The sequence below is a fragment of the Typopeltis vanoorti genome, chromosome 3, assembly GCF_054136105.1.
Source record: "Typopeltis vanoorti isolate ZY-2024b chromosome 3, IOZ_Tvanoo_1.0, whole genome shotgun sequence".
Classification (NCBI taxonomy): Eukaryota; Metazoa; Arthropoda; class Arachnida; order Uropygi; family Thelyphonidae; genus Typopeltis; species Typopeltis vanoorti.
This window is the reverse complement of record NC_143551.1, coordinates 121,539,203-121,560,507: the sequence shown is the minus strand read 5'-3', so window position 1 is coordinate 121,560,507 and position 21,305 is coordinate 121,539,203. Positions and strand designations below refer to the sequence as shown.

The 21,305-nt window shown below is 36.4% G+C and overlaps 1 protein-coding gene across 1 annotated transcript in view; it reads right to left on the bottom strand.

The window, feature by feature from the left end:
• The window catches only part of LOC150108525 (uncharacterized), a 190,126-nt gene that overhangs the window by 30,132 nt on the left and 138,689 nt on the right, over window positions 1-21,305 (bottom strand). Inside the window, exon 10 of the mRNA XM_090390479.1 lies at window positions 9,036-9,164. Coding sequence (XP_090246605.1) covers window positions 9,036-9,164 — 129 coding nt within the window. The remainder of the gene's footprint in view (window positions 1-9,035; window positions 9,165-21,305) is intronic.

The window sequence follows — 21,305 nt, the reverse complement described above, 5'->3', positions numbered from 1 at the left end:
TTACAAGAGATAATTCTGCATCCTATCCATTATTATCTAGAGTAGATCACAGCTTAACCTTATGAATCAAAAAGAATGTTAATAAGAATATTTCATGTTTATCATTTTTTAATAGATTTTGTTATATATATATTTGGGGGTAAATTAAATCAATCATTATAGGCAAGCTGTTTGAAGAATTGTTATTATTTTAAAATACTTGAAGAGTAATAACTGGAAATGGTTTAATAAAGTTAATTTTTCCAAGCCAATTTTTAATCTTATTATTTTTAACTTAGGTATTTTTGAGAGCATTCTGCAGTAGATGCAAAATGATCTGAAGGTATAGTCTCATTTATTGCCCCATAACACAGCTTTCCAAGCTTCCATGTCCCATTGTGCACTCTTTGTACCAATGAAGAAGACGCTGCATGTTAGTTCGGGTAATGTGGAACTTGCATATTGCAGTCTTACCATGGAAACCCATGTGAGCTTCAGTTCTGAATGATTTTATGCAGATTCATGTTCCACTCGATGACTGGAATTCTGCATTCAATATGTCGACCAACAAATGGCAGTTTTTATATATTATCTTTCGTAGCACTCTTCGATAATATTCAGTGGGTGCAGTGGGTCATTCATTGTGGGTAGCACTTGCAGTTGACACTTTCCACTTCTGTCTCAGTACAGTATCACTGATTATTCACCTGGGATGGCCCAGTTTGTCAACAATTTGACAAACAGACAGGTCTGCAACATAGCATCTATCAAAATGCTTTTTTCAAACTTCATCAGTTCCCTATTCACAGTCATTATGATTGGAAACAGTTGCATTGACTTGGGAGCATCATCATATTCCTCCAATTTATACTGGCTATAAGCATGTGACTTGTCACATGACATGATGTATCCTACCCATGGGGGGTGTCTGCTAACTTCTTTCCAAGCAGTGTATATGCAAACAATTAATTTTAATTTAGAAAATCATGAAACTGAAGAGGCATATGAACAAATAGAGGAACTAATAAAATCAGTTAAAGATAATTTAATTATAATGGGTGACTTTATTTCAGTAGTTGGAGAAGACAGTGAATATGAAGAAATTGGATGATTGCGACTAGGCAGCTCTCCTAGAGCACCTCAGACTAATATTATCAGTCTTATATTTCTCCCTTCTAGGGCACTTTTTACTGTATCAATTTTTTGCTGGACTACATCTTGGTCTTCCTCTGGGTCTTTTACCTGTCATCCTGGCAAAGAACACTTGTTTAGCTTATCTTTCCTCTTCCATTCTGTTTAACTGGCCATACCTGAAATTAACTTTGCTAACACATTCCTGAATGCTAACAATGTCAAGTTCTTTCCTATGATTTCTGATTTTTTCCACTGATTTCCATCTGCAAACCTTTCACTTTCAATAATGAATCTCTCTCTCTCTCTCTCCTGTTCTTCTCCCTCCCCCCCTACATACACATTGTATCTAACAAAATCCCTCATGGTAAATTTTGCAAACAATTATGCCCTGGCAAACATCATTCTGTTTCAAATTGGTGCCATGTTCAAACATTATACGATTCTAAACAATTCACACAATCACACATTTTAAAAAACAAAGAAAAACTTGATAATCCTTCTACAGATTATCAAAATGTAATTTTAATTATTACAGAAAAAATTATTTATTTTCTAACTAACACTAACAGCAACTGCTAAGCAAAATCCTCTCCACTGCAGGTTAATATCGATGACCTCCATTTGAGTATAAATCCAATCAGCAGTTTTACTGATGCAGTTACATTGCACTCCTCTTTCTTGTCTGACAAACCATGCACTATGTAAATCAACAATTCCAAAATATCATCTTCTGCAACACAAAATTCTGATCTTCAAACCATTCTTCAATGGAGTTCTAATAACCTTGCTAATTTCAATGCTAGTAAAACTCAAACCCATCATATTTCTGGCAACACACAGCAACAACAACAACAACAAAAAAAAAAAATCCATTTTTTTATCTTGTTACTTTCAACAATACTCAAATCTTGGGACAAGGTGAGATTTCTCTTCTTAGGAGAACTGACCCCTCCAATCTTTTTTGGCATAAACATATTACAAATACTGCCCCTCAGCATCTAAAAAGTAGGTTTTCTCTCAAGTTGTTACTTTACCTCTAGACAATTATTAACTCCATACAAATCACAAATCTGCTCAACCACTTATACCTGTTCTCATATTTTAGATGATATTCATTCTAAAAATACCTGACTTGGTACAAAGAGAGCAATAAGGTTGATTAATGACCTCTCTCACCAATCCACTACACTTTTTCTTTCACACAGACATTCAATTTCTAATGCATGCATTTTTTATAAACATTTAGGCATCTATAGATTTATAAAAAAATGTTCTAAGTTTTTGGTGAAGATGGTAAAATATGGAAACAGACAACAGAATAAGCAAAGCTGGTATGGTGGAGAGCCAAATAAATTCAAAAGATATTAATCAAACACTAAACTGTATATAAGACAATGTTCAAACCAATTTAATCTTATGGATCTGAGAGCTGAGTTAGATATAAAACAGTTGATTAAAGTGGAGATCACAAATATGACAATTCTGAGAAAAATTAGTGAGTAAACAGTAGCCATCCATGGTAGAATCATATCAAAAATTAAGTTATTAGAAAGGAACTTGATGCTTTTAACATTCAGTAGTGTGTGAGCAGAGCTAATCTAAAGTGGTCACTTAAAAAAAAACATGTAGTACAAGGATGACAGGAAAAGACTCAAAAGAAGACCAAGACCTAGGAGAACTGATGCAGTTAGAAGTGCCTTAGAAGCTCAAAATATAAGATCTGACAAATCGAAGAGACTAATTTGAGGAAGAATGTCAATAGGAAGTTAGTAATAATATACACTTATCAGGTAATAGTATCATAATATCCTATACGCTCCCTGGGAGTACATATGAGGAATTTAATTATCATAATGATAACATCTTGACTGTCTAGTTCTGTAATAAAATAAATCATCAATCTTATAAAATATACATTTAAACTTGCTTTCTAATATCAGAAGGGTAAAACAATCATTTCACCTGAGTTATTTTGATAAGTTGGGCAGCTTAAGTAATACATTTCAACATTATTTAAAAAATCTGTCATTTTCAGAAGCAATGTGCTGAACAGATAAACCAAAGCAAATACTCAATCAAGTTTATGCAAACTGTTACTCCTATACTTTTAACAATACATGTTTCACTAAGAGATTATATTGAATATCTGCATTCAAACTCATGTTCTATAGAGATCATATGGAGAGAGAGAAAGAGAGATTAAAATCTTCCATAATGCATAATAGTAGTTCAAGAAAAACCTCTATTTACAGATTTTATAAGTTCCCACAAGTCTGTTAATCATTCCTTTCAGTCTATTAATCACATATTCTCTAAGAATAGTAAGGAATTCACTTGCATTAAAGAATTGCATTTCAATGTCAATTCCTTAATAGATCTGAAATGGATGACTGCACAAATTTTATTCACAGATCTTATGAATAGAATCTGTATAGTATCATGACAGAACTTGTTTAGCCCATCATAGTCTTAGGTGTACATTCAAATAAAAATACGTTGTTCAAAGTATCAACAAATTGAAGGAACAACAATGGGCAATCCTCTTTCTCCTGCTATCCCAAATTTCTTTATGGAGCACTTTGAACAACGTATATTTGACAACATTTCACCTAGACCTACTCATTGGTTCAGATATGTAGATGACATAAGAATGGCTCATCTTATGAATTACAACAGTTTCTCTCTAAATTAAATGAACTTCATCCAAGGATCAAATTCACCCTAGAGGAAGAAGTAAATAAATAGTTAGCTTTTTAGATCTTTTAATTCTTCACCAACTAGATGGTAGCATACATTTCTCTGTTTTTAGGAAGAAGACTCATACAGGCCATTATATCCATGCTGAATCTCATCACCATCCAAGTCAAAAAGCTGGAATTATTAAAACACTGATTCATTGGGCCTCACGTCAACAATGTGAGTGAGTGCTAATCAGAGATCAATCAAATGAAAAGAAGCGATCCTCCAAACATAGCAGTTTGAACACAAGAAAAATCAAGAAGCTGGAGATAGCACTCAGAATACAATCTATACCTGGTGGTATCAAATTATTACTTGTTCCAATTTGTAGCTCACTTCCTGCGCTGACATTGAGGAAGTTGATAAACAGTATTGAATATTTTTTTACTTCTAAGAACTAGAGCCTGGTATTAAGTAGAAATTGAACTACTTATAAAGAGATGAATCAAGGCTATAAAACCAATTATTAATGATAAATTATTACTATCTTCAGTATAAAATTATATTAGTATCTTTTTTTATACATCAACAGATAGATAAATACTCATCTTATGACATAAACAAACTTGGATGATATACATAATTTGAAGAATGCATAACCACAGTAAAAGATACAATTATTTAATTACACATTAATTGCTAATTAATGCTTAATATAATGATTTATCTTTTACTGTTGTTACATGTTCTTCAAATTCCTGATCCATCTTGGATTTAAGGTAATGATGCACAGGGAGCTGAATTTTGGAGGGCATATTGCAAAAACTGCTCAATAGATCACTTGGATGTGAAGAACATACACTAATGATATAGAGAAAGGGAGGTTTTTATCCTTCTTTGTAAGGCTTGGATAAGCCCACACCCAAACTACAGTGCACAATTTTGTGCACAATAGTGTATGTGTGGGGATGAATCTTCTGCACTACTCCCTCATCTTGGGGATGAGGAAGTAGTGCAGAGGATTCCAAGGTGGTTAAAAAGATGACAGGTTTGTCTCTTCAATCCCTATGAAGACTGAAGGTGATGATGACATTTTCTAATGCATTTTGTAAGGATAAATTAAGTTTTTTTTTTTAATTAATATATGTTTCTGTTTTTTCCGTAATTTGACTTTGCAAATTTTCAGAAATTTTTCAGTTTGTTGGTTCTTGAAGTTGTTTCCACACACACACACACACACACACACACACACACACACACACACACACACACACACACACACACACACACAAATGCAATGTAATATGATACAATATACATATCAATATTCTCATGTGGGGTGCTTAAGGGTCAAAGCTGTATATTTGGGATTTAGCTGTATAAAGCTGACAATTTGGGATTTAGCTGACCAAATTGTATTCCTATTGGCTTAAACCAATATAGAAAATGATGGTACAACATGACAAAATTTCATGCCGGCTGGGGCGTCGCCTGGTTAAACAAGGCCCCCATTGTTTTAACCAAGGAACCAGGGTGAACAACGAAAAGTCAGCTACTGGAACAGATCTGAAAACACACCACAACTCAACATCACCACAGTTAAAGATTGGTACTATCAACATAAGAAGCCTGAATGGCAAAGAAATGGAGCTAGCTGAGGAATTAGATAAGTACCAGATCGACATAATAGGGCTGACTAAAACAAAAAAGACCAAAACTGGTGAGATCTTTCTGAGCAATAAATACAAAATGTTATATTCAGGCAATGACAATCAAGGAAAAGAAGGAGTAGCCATAGTATTCAACACAAAATACGAAGCTAATCTTCTTGAATGGCAGTCAGTCTCAAATAGAGTATTGTGGGCAAATATGAGAATGGGGAACTGGACAATGAGACTTATTTGTGCATATGGTCCCACAGAAGGTTCTATTAAGGTAGAAGTGGAGGAATTTTTGACGCTTTCGAAAAAGCAACTGACACAATGAAAAAAGGAAAAGTTGGTCCTTGTTGGGGATCTAAATAGCTGAGTAGGAAATGATTGTGAGACATACAAAAATATTTTGGGAAAATTTGGAGAAAAGAGCAAAGTTATAATAATGGCAAATACCTTTTGGATTTCTGCTCAGGACATGGACTGGTTATTACTAACATCATGTTCACATGGTGTTAGTAATAACCACATGGAGAGAAGAGGCAAGGAATAAGAAAAGTCTCATTGACTATGTTATTGTTGATAGTGATGTTTTCTCCCAGGTGCAGGACACCAGAGTGTACAGAGGATTTGAAATTGGAAGTGATCACTATTTAGTCTTGAGCAGGATAAAATTGAATTTCATATTGAAAAGAATAACATGTATGAAAGTTTTAAAGAGAATCAAAGTTGAGCAGCTCTCAGATGGAACTGTAGACTAAAATACACAAAGATTATTGAAGAAAAAATGAAAGAGTTTGAGAACAGGAATCAAATCTTGGAGATTCAGTGGCAAGCCTTGAAGAAAACCCTGATTGATTCAGCCAGAGAGGCATGTGGTGAGGTTGTCTGCAAGGATAGAAAAATCAGGACTCGATGGTGGACACAGGAAGTTAAAGAGGCAAATAAGTCAGCTTGTGCTCTTAGAGAATACAGAGACAAATTTAAGAAAGCAAAACACTGTGTAAAACTAGCTAAACAAAAGTCATGGGAGGACTTTGGCAAGAATATAGAAAATAAATATCAAGAAGGTGGTAAGATATTTTGGAGGTTATTGAAGAAGCTTAGAAATGGAGGAAAGAGTGCTGTAAAAGGAGTCAGAGATGATAAAGGTGACATGAAAACAGAAGAAAAAGATATCCTTGAAGTATGGAGTAATTACTTTGAAAAACTGCTAAATGAAACAAGCAGTGATGACAACACAGTGGTAAAAAAACATTGACCAGGCATGCAGTCAGGAATACATATCCACACTTAAAGTAGAAAAAGCCATCAAAGGCTTAAAATGTGGAAAGGCAGCAGGAGTAGATGATATTCGACCAGAAATGTTGAAGTATGGTGGTATAAAGGTTTTACAGTGGCTGCATAGTTCAGAAAGCCTGGACAGAGGGATGAATTCCCAATGATTGGAGTAGAGCTCTCATAGTACCCATATATAAAAAGGGAAATAAAACTGAATGTGAGAATTTCAGAGGTATCTCCCTACTGAGTGTTCCTGGCAAGATCTATGCAAATATACTTGAGAAACGGTTGAGAAGAATTGCGGAAGAAAAGCTTCGTGAAGAACAAGCTGGATTCAGACCAAATAGAGGTTGTCAGGATCAGATCTTCACTTTACGACAAATAGTTGAGAAAGCATGGGAATATAACAAAGATCTGTATTTAAGTTTTGTCGATCTGGAAAAGGCACATGACAGGGTGCCAAGAGAGAAGCTATTCAAAACACTACAGTTATATGGTGTCAATGGGGTATTATATCAAGCAACACTCTCAGTCTTAATTTGAGTTGTAAGTCAGCAGTTAGAATTGAAGAAAGTACAGGAAGATGGTTTAATGTTAAAACTGGTGTGAGACAAGGATGTACATTATCCCCTCTGTTATTCATTATCTATATGGATCACATTATGAAGGAAAGTGGTATTAAACATGATATCAGAATTGGAGATGTTAATGTCAGCTCTTTGCTTTATGCGGACGATGTTATACTTCCAAATAAATCAGCTACAAGTTAGCAAGATTTCCTGACTAAATTGAATAACTGTTGTAATAGATATGGTATGAAGGTCAGCATTAAAAAGAGAAAGACAATGAAAATAGGTAGAATCGTTGAAAATGTCAACTGTGTTGCGAACGGGGAACCTGTAGAACAAGTAAAACATTTCAGCTACATAGGCACGATTTTTAGTGAAGATGGTAAATTAAATATGGAAATAGACAACAGAATCAACAAAGCTGGTATGGTAGGAAGTCAATTGAATAAATTCATATGGAATAAGAGAGAAATTAGTCAGAACACTAAATTAGCTGTATACAAGATTTTTCAAACCAGTTTTAATTTATGGATCTAAGAGCTGGGTCAGAAGTAAAACACTTGACCAAAGACTAGAGACCACAGATATGAGAGTCCTGAGAAAGATTAGAGGCGTGAATAGATGGCATCAACGGCAATATCATATTAAAAACAAGGATATTAGAAAAGAACTTGACATTGTCAGCATCCAGGAATGCGTTTGCAGAGCTAATCTCAGGTGGTATGGTCACTTAAACAGCATGGGCGAGGAAAGATTAGCAAAAAAACAAGTGTTCTCTGCCAGGTTGGCAGGAAAATGACCTAGAGGAAGACCAAGATATAGGTGGACTGATACGGTACAAAGTGCCTTAGACGATAGAAATATAAGATCTGATAATGTTGGAGTCTTGACAAGTAAGACTGATTTGGAGGAAAATTGTAGATAGGAAGTTAGTAATGATGTAAATTTTTTATGTAGTACTATCATACCCTGTACACCCCTTGAGGATACATGTCAGGAATTTGATGATGATGATATTCTCATGTTACATAAGTGCACATAATAGTAACAGCAGCCTACAGTTATCTGCACTTCCTTGAATCAAGAACAAATACATAAGTTAAAACATGTTTTAAATATTTCATTTTTATTCAGTGATATCACAAAAATGGAAGGACTTAACTCTTAGAAAACATATCACTGTTATCAAGGGCTTGGACCAGTAAGCTGTCACAAAATGAATTACACAATCCAAGTGTAACAAATGGATTCTGTAGTTACTGTAAAGTATCTGCATTTTTGTGGGTTTCTCTCTTCAAAAAACAAAATGAAAAATGTCTTTATTTAGTTTGTCAAAAGCAATTGCGAGTGCTTTGTCAGCAAAGAGGGTGCACTGAGTAAATAACGATTAATGTAGGTATCTCATGGTGATTCTTCAGACTCTGATGAGGCCCAGATAATAATGATGATAACAATAACACCATTAAATAATGTTTTTCAAATATAATCTTATGAAAGAGTAAAATTAAATTCTCAAAATTCCAAAAAGCTTTCAGGTCATCATTGTAAAGAAAGCGAGATAATTTTTAAATATTCCTTATAAAAAATCAGGAATATCTACTTCATTGTGAAGTAACTCAAAAGAAAAACAGTAGTTTTCATCTCAGCTAACAGTGGTTTTCAGTTTAGTCAACCTTTTGACTAGACTTCACTATCAAATGAAATGACGGAAAATAATATTAAAAAGACAGATTAAGCTTACTTGTGTTTCACTTGAAACAGGAATAGGATGACGATCCAGAACAGGTATATGATCCTGGGAAACAGCAGAAGTCCTTACGAACATTTTTTTGTATCTGTTATTCTGATTATAACTAATTTTGCATTTATTCTGGAAAAGAAGAGAAAAACATAACTTAAAACATATATGGTTCCAATCCATTTTTAGAGAAATCATTGTTCATAAATGAAGATAAAGCCATTTCATATTTAAAATTCCAATTTCTGTTCTTTTTTTGATAATTAGAATATCTTGTACAACTTTTGGATATATCTTGTCAAAGAAGATTAGCTTGTTCTATGCTTTTTGTAAGAAATCAAAGATATTAAGTAATAAAGTAAATACAGACCATAATGTTTAATTGCATAATGCTGATTCGCATACAGTGCTTATCCACACATAAAAAATAAAAATCACAAACTGTTTCTTATATTTCTATTACAAATCTGTCCAGTTAATGCAAAAAACTTATTCATATATTATGATTTTTAACAATACCCAAGATGAGCCAAATTTCCTTTCAAGAGTTAAGTAGATTTTTTTAAACTTTTTTTTCCCAGTTTGCTATTTCTTGAAGATGTTTCTCACACACAGACATATACAGGGTGTTCGGGATAAATTTGACAGTTTAGTAAGGAAAAAGAAAATCTTCTTTGTATCTATTAAATTTAATGAATTGACAAAAAAACATTACAGGCAGAGTTAATTACAATACTATCAACAAGATTTACTCAAAATAACCACCATTAGCATCGATCACAGCTTCAATTCTGCTTCGGAACCTCGAACAAGCTGATGCTACAGTCTCCCTGGGAAGGGCCGCAAAAACTGTTTTAATTTTATCCATTAACTGGGCTTTTGTATTACTGGAAGTGCGATTGGTGTCTTTTTCAACTGCGCCCCATACAAAATAATCCATGGGGTTAAGGTCTGGGGAGTTTGGAGGCCAAACATTTGGACTGGTGAAGTCGTAGAAATTTTCAGACAACCATTTTTGACTTTTCCCAGAGGTGTGGCAAGGGGCCGAATCCTGCTGCCATACATACGGCCTACCATTGGCTACCCTTGTTATCCAGAGCTTGACTACAGTTAGCAACTCCACGAACAAAGCCCGAATTCCAATGCCAGGGTTCTTCAACACCTGTTCCTGCAGATTTGCGAGGAATTCTGCTGTACGAACGCAATCAGATCGTCTGCTAGGGATCTTTCTTCTTGCTACATCCTCGTAGTCACCATTGCAAGTCTCTAGTTCATGCCTGATTGTTTTTACTGTATTCAGGGAGCATTGGGCAGCAGTCGTAATATCCTTATTTTGATGGCGGGCACGAATCATCATGATACAAGTTATTCTCTTCCATGATTCAGGTGGGTTCCAGCTATCCATCCTTTCTGACATCTTGTATATGAATGAAGAAGGGTCCAAACTTTTAAATGAAGAGAAGTGTGTGTTAATACATGTAACTTACGGAAAAATATAATTAATTATAAATATGTCAAATTTATCCCGAACACCCTGTATATTGTATATGCAATGTAATATGGTACAATGTACATATACATGTCATGTTATATAAGTGCACACTGTAACAGCAGCTATGCACAGCCTACAATTAGCCGAACTTTCTTGAATTGAGAACACTGAATAGATAAAAACATGTTTTAAACTCATTTTTATTCAGTGATGTCACAGAAATGGAAGAATTTAACTCTTAGAGAATATGTCATCAATATATTCTGGTAAGATCTCACAAAATGAATCACACAATCCAAGTGAATAGGTTTACTTATAGTGTAGTTATTGTAAAATATTTGCATTTTTGTGAGTTTGTTCTTCAAGAAATTATTACTATTATTATTATATCACACCTCCAGGGATTCCAAAGACTCATCGAGGGAGGGCATCTACTCTACAACTCTTTGTTTCACTACTCCACCAACCCTCATCATCTAACACCAACGCCATCTACCGCTGACTACCACTACTAGTACTTTCACAGACAATCGCAAACATCCATGCCCATGGCAGGATTTGAACCCACAGCCTTTTGGCTGGAGAGCGAATACTCCAACCACTCGGGCAACCAAGTCGGCAATGAAATGAAATGAAAAATGTCTTTATACCATAAATTTATTAATATATCATTACATAAACAAATCACTATGTACATGCATCTTTAATACAATGGCAAATCTCACTGTGTGATCATGTAAGGTTTGTCTTGATAATCATATATTCTGATAATCACACATTTTACTCTGAAAAGTCTCTATTCAATTAAGCATCATGGTCTATAATAATGTAATAAAATAAGAATATTTATAATGGATACTAAAATATTAAAATTATATAAAAAATAAATATAATCCTTATCAGATCCCATTACTGCTTAGTTCTCTTGGATTCAAATTATTATACAACATCTCCAAGGAGTCCAAGGACTCATCACAGGAAGGCACTCTACACTATAAACCCTACATCATCTCCATTACAAAACTGGCTGTCAACACTACACAACCTACCATCTACCCTATGTTACACTGCTGCATACAGCTCACTAATGCACTATATAATCTACCATTCACACACACCTATGTTCGCTGACTAATCTGCCTGTATGCAAGTTGAAAAGTGCAAGTTTCCAGGAGAAAATATCTGCTTTCAACTCAGGTCTTTTCGAATTGAAAAAGAATTCTTCCACTATATGGCAAACAAAAGGAAGAATGACTATGGAAGAATAACTTTAATAAGTGTGATCATAGTGAGGTGGCACAAAGAAACAAAATAGTTGACTTATGAGCGATCACTTTGCAAATGTATATCATCCAAGTGAGTCATTGTTGTGACAGAAACAGATGTGAGAAAAGAAGTTGATTCACTGCAGGTACTTAGGATAATATTGCAGAATATGGCTGTGGGATTAGCTGGTAAATATAAGCTTGCATTTTACAAGAATATATGAGGGAACTGGTAATGCCAATGACAAGACTGTTTAACTTAAATTAAACAACCTAGTAAAGTTAGTGGAAGGAGAGCAAAATAATTCCTTTGCATAGAGTTGACTCTAAGACTGCAGTAGCAAATTACAAACCAGTCAGTATCTCAGGAATGGTGGTAAAAAATATTGGAAAAGTTATTCAAAAGATAGAATTCAGGAATGGGAAGAATTGCAGAAGAAGGGAGAAAGCATGACTTTGTGAAGAGTCCATCTCACCTTAGCTATTTACACTTTTTATAACATAAAGTGACAGCTGAGATGGATAAAGGGAATAGCTATGCAATAATAGTGCTGGATTTTGCAAAGGCATTTCACAAGATACCACATGGAACTTTGTTGCACCAAATTGGTACCAATGAGAATGGATACGAACTGGTGATAGATACAAGGATGGTTGATGGATAGATATCAAAACATATTACATGGAGGAGCAGAATGAAGGAACAAATGATTACTGGTGCTGCAAGGCTCTGTTCTTGCACTGCTGTTTAAATTTTAGTGAGACCAGGCTAACAACAGATGACATAGTTACATGGATAGAATGTAATGGATTTACTATTTTCAGGGAGGATAGAGTAGACAAGACAGGACAGTGTAGGGGAGGATGTTGCTGATGATAGCAGATGAATTGCAGCTGACAAGATTAGGAGTCAAGCAGACAAATAGCAGTTCTTTTGAATCAATCTGGTGTGAGAATGAGGTTAACAGGTTAAAATATAAAATTGGTTGCTACTATAGGCCAGAGATGATGTAGAAGATATGCAACAGCAGATTAGTACAATAAGTGCAAGTGGGGACATAAATTGGAAGGATGAAGATCACACAGCAGAAAGGAAATGGAGTTTATATTTATCTCACAGAGAGATAATTACCTGAATGTGAACAAGGGGACTTGGGATATGAGAGTGTTGGATCTTGTTATAGGATCAGAAGACCTGTCCATAACTAAGATGGCTACACTGCCTCCAGCTGGAGAAAGTGATCATGTGGTCTTGACTTGGGAGGTAGCAAAATGTGAAAATTCCAGTTAAGAAGTATATGTGGAACTATAAGGCAGATGATTATGATACACATGGGATGCAGCTTAAAGCAATACCATGACATAAAGATCTGTAAGGGAAGGATGTTCACAGTGCATGGGGGATTGTCAAGGGATATCTGGAGGAAGCAATATCACACTATATACCCAAGGTCAGAAGGGTAAATCGGATAGGAATTAGATGGATGAATAGCATCATTAAGCATGAGCTGCAAAAAAAGAAAATGTTTTGGAGGGTATATATAAGTTGAAAGGTGACCAGATGGTAAGGAAGACAAAATCAGATTATGAGAAAAAATTAGCTGAAAACATGAAAGGAAATTCCAAATAGACTTTTTGTTTTGTGGCAAGTAGGAGAAAGAATGACTAAGGAAGGATAACTTTAATGAATGCAGATGGCAGAATGGTAACAGAAGCAGACAAAATTGTTGAGGTACTAAGCGACCATTTTGCAAGGTTATATTATCCAAGTGAAGATATGGTTATGATAGAGGTGACAGGGACTGATATGAGACAAAGGTTCATGAATTGGAGGTACTTAGGATATTGCAGAATCTGACTGCAAATACAACTGTGGGATTGGATGGGATATTAGCTCTCATTTTAAGATAATGTGCAGGGGAACTGGGATTCCTTTTGACTAGGCTGTTTAATTTAAGTCTCAGCTCTGGCAAAGTTCCAAGACAGTGGAATGAGAGCAAAATAATTCCTTGCATAAAGAAGGATCTAAATCTGTGGTAGCAAATTATAGACAAATCAGTATTTCAGAAGTGGTGGTAAAAGTAATGGGAAAGTTTGTCAAAAAGAGAATTCAGGAATGGGTGGATAAGAATATGATACTCTATGAGGGGGCAGCATAGTTTTATGAGGGATAGGTCTGGCCTTATCAATCTATTAACACTTTATAATGGGTGACAGCTGAGTTGAATAAAGGGAATGGCTACATCATGATACTGCTGGATTTTGCAAAGGCATTTGACAGGATACCACATGGAACTCTATTATGCAAACTGCAACAAATGGAGATGGATAAAAGGGTGGCTGATGGACAGATACCAAAAAGTAGTAAATGGAGGAGCAGATGAAAGCAGGTAACTAGTGGTGTGCCATAGGGCTCTGTGCTTGGACCACTGCTGTTTAATTTGTACATAAATAATATAGGAAATAATTTGAAGGGGGGGGATATTCAGTTGTTTTCTGGTGATACAAATTTGGGTAGAATAATAGTTAATCAAGGTTATGTAGAGAGAGATTGATGGATGATTTGAATAGGCTAACAGTATAGGTAAAATATAATAATTGTCGATTTAATGTGTAAAGTTATGCAATTTGGGTTACTCATTTTTGGGTCTCTCAAAATAGATTGAGAGAGCATACTGCTAAAGTAACCATGGTAGCTCACAGGATTACTTGGTAATTGAAGAACACACTAGCAAGCAGAGATAAGGGGGTTATTATTCCTCTTTATAAAGCTTTGATATGATCACATCTTGATTATTGTGCTCAGGTCTGGTCACCTAGGTTTCTTAGGGAATCAGAAGGTGGTAGAAAGAATCCAGAGGTGAGTGACCAAGATGCCGAGTGGTCTGTGGAATGTTTTAATCTATCCTCCCTATGAGGATAGATCGAAACATTCCACAGACCACTCGGGGGGGGGGGGGGGGGTATATTTCTCCTGCATCAATCCTATAAGATCCATAAAGGATCTTATAGGATTGATGCAGGAGAAATGTTTCAACACTTGGCTAGAGGGAATTGAGAGGGTGGTTAGCAAGGGCATGAGGACTCAATTTTTCACTTGGAAGTGGTGAATGAATGGAATGGGGTTCACCTAAATCAGTTGTGAGTACTTTATTTGTCAATGAGAGGTACAACAGATACTGTGATAATGTGGGCCTCCCTATAATGCATGTTCGGACTTCACGAAGGTGCCAGTGCAATGATAATAATATAACAAACTACTGACATGTTTTGGCCAAAGAATACTCCATAAATTCAATGCTACACTGAAGGAAATTCACAACAGCTATCAATTATAGCAAACTATTCTTGTTGTTCCTATGAGAGTGCTATAGTAAGAATCAACTCTGATTTTTGAATTTAGACTTTTAATGTTCTCAGAACATTAGTGAGTTATTAAATGGGGTGGGGTTAGGAGGTGTTGTTTTCCAGCCATCTTATCTTCCTATCTATCTTATACGATTGATGTATCTAGGTCCCTAATTATCTCCCCCCCTCCCCAGGTCTGGTTCTAATATTCTATCGCCTAATTCTGAGAATTGTGCATTCCTAAAAGACCTAGATCACATATTCTTTAGACTAATGCTAACAAACACGTTGTACTCAAGCCACTTGTTTGTCCAATTATATGCTTCAAATGTCTTGTATGATTTAATACATGTTACTCTACCATCCCTATTATGAGAACCGATTAACTCATCTTCATTGAAAAAAAAAAAGCACTTTTATTTGAAGAAATTTTTCCCATAAACTTGAATCAAAGCCATGTGTTTTTCAACTGAAGCATGCACCTCGGAGCATTACAGGAACTACTTCCCATTTGTAATGACAATTCATGACTGCAAGTTCAGTGATTAAAATAAAAATAAAAACTTGGTTTAAGAGTTATTGGTATTATATACTGATGACTTCCTAATAACTAAGCAAAAACTCTTTGCAACTTTTAAAGCACATTAGCTACAAAGATAATAAGCCGAAAGGCTATTTTACCGGCGAATTTTTTAATTAAGAGGGAAAATAAAATGGGATTTAACATCTCCCTCTTAATTAGCACATTAGCTACATTAAACTTTAAAGTTATATCACGTAAACTATTTTTCAACAATGCAATTAACGTATAATTACAGTGAGTTACATGACATCTGATTTTTCCAAACTCCAAAAACGTAAAAACTGTTCCAATGTTGATTTAAGCAGTGATTATTTGAACATCAAATTCCAATCTAACATTGGAAAAGTCCAAAAATCACTTGACACAATGTCCATTATTCACAGTTCGACACATTATCCAGATACTGAAATCTTCCTCCTCTAGAACATTGGTATTGAATACAAACTTTCTGAACAGCAGACATGTAAATGTCACAGATGATCTTATTGACAGCTTAAATGAAGCTAGAAAGAACAAATGGATTGACACTATTCAAATGCTGACTTTAAACATTCAAGCAAGAAGGCATGGAGTCCCCTTAAAAAGATGGGTGGTAATTCCAATCACCCCCAAGTGAAAGCTGCTGTTAGGGCCAACTGCATCGCAATTAAATAGTTAATCTGTCAAGAGCTAAATCAGAAAAAACTCACACTAAAATAGTCAGGAAGGAATTGATCAGAATTAAAGAAGGTTGGTCTGAAGCAACCGATCTATCGAATCCATTTACCAAAGAACTTTTTGCTGCATTCCAGGGAATGAAAACTGGTAAAGCACGTGGATTTGATAATATTCATCCTGAATTTTTAAAACCTCTGGACCAAATATAATGGTATAGCTAACAAAATTCTTCTCTAATACCCTACAGAGCAGCAGATTACCAGCAGAATTTAGAAAAATCAAAGATAATAGCCATCTTGAAACCTGGAAAGCCTGCTGATAAACTTATAGCACTGCTTAGTGTCTGTCTTAAGGTAATATAAAGACTTATTTACAATATTATTATTATTATTATTTCAGGCGACTCCAAGAGTCCTTAGACTCATCGAGGGAGGCCCTAAACATCATGTCCACAGAACTATGCGATTACATTCTCACAGTATCTATCATACCTTGCCTTGAACTCGTTCACCGTCATAGCACCCACAACAGACTCTGGCAGCTTATTCCACTCATTTACCACTCTAAAAGTAAAGAACCCAGCTCTAACACCCATGCTAACCACACTCTTGCCCAGCTTCCATAGGTGTCCCCCTAGTTCTCCCACCACTAGTCCTGATCCCAAAAATATCCTCTGAATTAATCCTATAGAATCCCTTTAGCAATTTGAATGTCTCAATCATATCTCCCCTTTTCCGCCTATCAACTAGTTTCTGCAACCCACAAATCTTCAACCTGTTCTCATATGGTTCATTCCATAGACCTGTTATCATCTTAGTCACTCGCCTCTGGATCCTCTCCACCTCCTCCCAATCAAGAAGGAACTGGGGTGACCAAATCTGGGCACAGTAGTCGAGATGAGGTCTTATCAAGGCTCAGTACAGAGGTACAATAACTTGCTTGTCTCTGCTCGTCAAGGTATTTTTCAACAACCAAGTGAGTTGATGAGCTGATTTAGCTACTTTTGCAATGTGCCCCCTAAAACTTCATCTCCCTATCCACCAACACTCCCAAGTCCCTGGCCTCATCAATCTCTTGGAGTACAGTTCCACCAATGTGGTATACTGCTGCTAATCTTTTCACCCCAAAATGCATAACCTTACATTTTGTCACATTAAACTGACATCCATTCTCCTTAGCCCAGAACTCCAATCTATCTACTGCAAGACTTTGACATCTTCTGCATTCACTATTGCCCTACCCAGCTTTGCATCATCAGCGAACAAATGAATTGTTCCACTTAGATCCTTCCCTATATCGTTGATGAACAGATTAAACAGCAGTGGTCCAAGAACAGAACCCTGCGGCACACCACTAGTCACAGGCCATCTTTTGGACTCTACTCCTGAATAAACTACTCTTTGATATCTCTCCATCAACCAACCACCTATCCATCTCACCAACCCTATATCCATTCCCATATGTTGTAGTTTACGGATTAGTATTCCATGTGGTATCCTGTCAAATGCCTTTGCCAGGTCCAGCAGTATCACTGTAAACCCATTTCCCTTATCCAGTTCAGCCGTCACCTTGTTATAAAACTTGAGCAAGTTACTGAAGCATGATCTACCCTTCACAAAGCCATGCTGTCCCCTGTACAGTATCTCATTTTCATCAATCCATTCCTGTATTTTTCCCTTGACTACTTTCTCCAAGACCTTGACAACGACTCCTGATATGCTGATCGGTCGGTAATTTGCAACCGTAGTCTTGGATCCTCCTTTATGCAGTGAAACTATTTTCCCCTCTTTCCACACCTTCGGGACTAAACCAGACCTGAGACTCAGATTAAACAACATGGTCAAGGGCACTGATAATTCCTTAGCCGCTTCACGCAAGACCCGTGCCGGTATACCATCCAATCCCACAGATGTGTTCACATTAAGGTTCTGTAATAGACTAGTCACCTCCACTTCATTCATCACTATTCCTGTATAAACTAATGGTTCCTTCATTTTTTCAATGTCACCACCTGGATGATATGCTTTTGCAAAGTGCGCGCTCAGTAACTCCACTATATCGACTGATTCAGTGACCTCCTTACCATCGTCATTCCTTAAAATCATTTTGCTGTGTACAGTTTTTTCCTTGCTTGCAGCATAATGAAAGAACTGTTTGGGATTCTCTTTTGCTTGCATAGCTAGTTTCTTTTGCAGCATATTGAAATAACTGTTTGGGATTCTCTTTTGCTTGCATAGCTAGTTTCTTTTGCAGCATATTGAAAGAACTGTTTGGGATTCTCTTTTGCTTGCATAGCTAGTTTCCTTTCATAATCCGCTTTTGCTTTTTTTTACCACACTCGTTACCTTTCTGGCCTGCACTTTATACCGTTCGTGTGCCTGCAGGTCACCCCTTTCTTTAAATTCCCTCCACAGTTGTTTCTTTTTTTGCAGCTCAAGCTTAATGGTGTTATTCATCCATTTAACCCCTACTTGTTTTACTATTCGGACCCTAGGTATACAATCAGCCATAACCTCCTGTAAATGCTCCTTGACCACTTCTCATGCTCTATCGACATCCAGCCCTTGCAGTTGTACATGCCATGGCACTGATCCAAGCAATCTCCTAAGCTTGTCATACTTGCCAGCACGGTAATTCCACATATACCCTGTCTTAATCGAAAATTCCACACCTTTAGCCACCTCCCAGGTCAAGACCTTATGATCACTCTCACCAATAGGTGGCAACATGGTCATATTCATTACAGTCAAATTCTCAGATGCTATTACCAGGTCAAGCACTCTCACACCCCTAGTATTTTCAATTACATGCTGTCTCAGATAGTTATCCCTTAATAATTGAATAAAATCCATTTCCTTCCTCACATGTGTCCTCTCCTCCTTCCAATCAATGTTACCATAGTTGAAATCCCCCATAATAATTACCCTCCTTCCACTCATTTCATCAATTTCTCTATGCATACTATCTCCACCATCTATTCCATCACCTGGTCTATAGCAGCACCCAACTGTATATTTTATTCTGCCAGTCTCAATCTCACACCAAATAGCCTCAAATGAGCTCCTTTCACTATCCTGTAATACATCTTCAATTCTCCTTGGCTGCAGTTCATCAGCTATCATCAATAATACCCCTCCCCCCATTTTATTCTCTCTGTCCCTCCTAAACACACCATAACCTACACATTCTATTCCACTAACTATATCATCTTCCATCAGCCATGTTTCACTAATGCCAATAACCTGTGGCCAGGAAGAGCCAATCAAGGCCAAAAATTCTTCCTTCTTGTTCCTAATACTCCTGGCATTAGTATATATGAAATGCAGTGGTCCCTTAGTCCCACCCCTATATTGATGCGTTATTCTAAATGACCCATTCCCATTTTTTGTCCTTAGTGCTGGCTCGGGTACATTATATACATTCTTACACTCATTTGTCTCACTGATGTCTGCATATCCTTCCCCCCCCCCTCCTTGGTAGTTCTAGTTTCCCTGGTTTTGCACATCCATTTTCACTTCATTCAGCAACACTCTTTCCAGTCTCCGCACACCAAGTCCATTCAAATGCAGGCCATCCATCTTGTATAAGTCCTTTCGCCCTTCAAACTCATTCCACACCACACCGTCTGCATAACCTGCGCATAATGTCATTTGCGATTATGGCCCTCCTTCTAAACTCCTCTCTGTCATACCACAGCAACAGACTAACCATTCTAACTCTGTCACTCTTTTCTTTCGCTACCTTTAACAATACTTTCAAGTCCTCTCTCATAAAAAATTTATCACCTTTCAATTCATTCGTACCCGCCACAATTATTAATTCTTTCACCCTCTGTTTTTGCACTCTAATACTCTCACTTACATCCTTAAATTTCGCACCCGGTAAGTACGATTTAGTTATACCAGAATTACAGAATATACAATAGAATTAGTACCATTATTATTGACGCTCTCCCTTATGAACAGGCTGGTTTAAGGCATGCCAGGTGAAGCTGTGAAGATCAAGGTTTGGCCCTAATGACTCATATAGAATCTGGTTTTGAAAAATGCCTTAAAAAAACTGGTGCAGTGTTTATAGATGTGACAGTTACATATGACACAGTATGGAGGAATAGCATGATCTACAAGCTCCTTAAAATACTGAAATGTAAAAAAATGACTCATCTGATCAACACTATTCTGTCTAATAGAACAACAGGTAGTTATAGATATATGAGTAAGCCAAAGAACACATAATAATGAACTCCATTAGGGTCAGTTCTGGCCCCTCTTCTATTCAATTTGCATATTTTTGACATTCCAAGGACAACATCTCGAAAATTTTCATATGCTGATGCTCTATGCATCACATCCCAACACCAGAACTTCTGTACTATAGAGCACACATACTAACTAGTGATCTAGAAGAGCTAAACCATTCTTCGAGAAGTGGCATCTTATTCTGGGCACTATCCAGACTGAAAGAGTGCCACTAAATGGAGCATACTACCATACAATTTTAAACCAAAATATCTGGGCATAACCCTAGACAGAACCCTCTCCTTTAACAGACAATGCATATCATTTCTGGAACAATAAAGACTACTCCATCATATTGGCTACCAGTTCTGAGCCACACACAACCACCACAACTACGACACCAAGATAACTTGATTCTCCAATATAACAAAATTTGTTGGAATCCACTACTTCCTATGCACTCTGATATTGACAACTTAACACCACAGAGGCTTAAGTCAAGACACCCACTTATTATAATGGCACAACAACTTGTCATTGAGGGCTATGCAACAATAGCATGGCACATGGAATGGACTGCCCAAGTTCCAGTATAATTTGGTAGACTGTCTTTAACCCAAATAGCCCTCCATCAGGGTTCGACCAACGTCAAAAAATATGGACCTCCCTAAATAGGGTCCATACCAACCA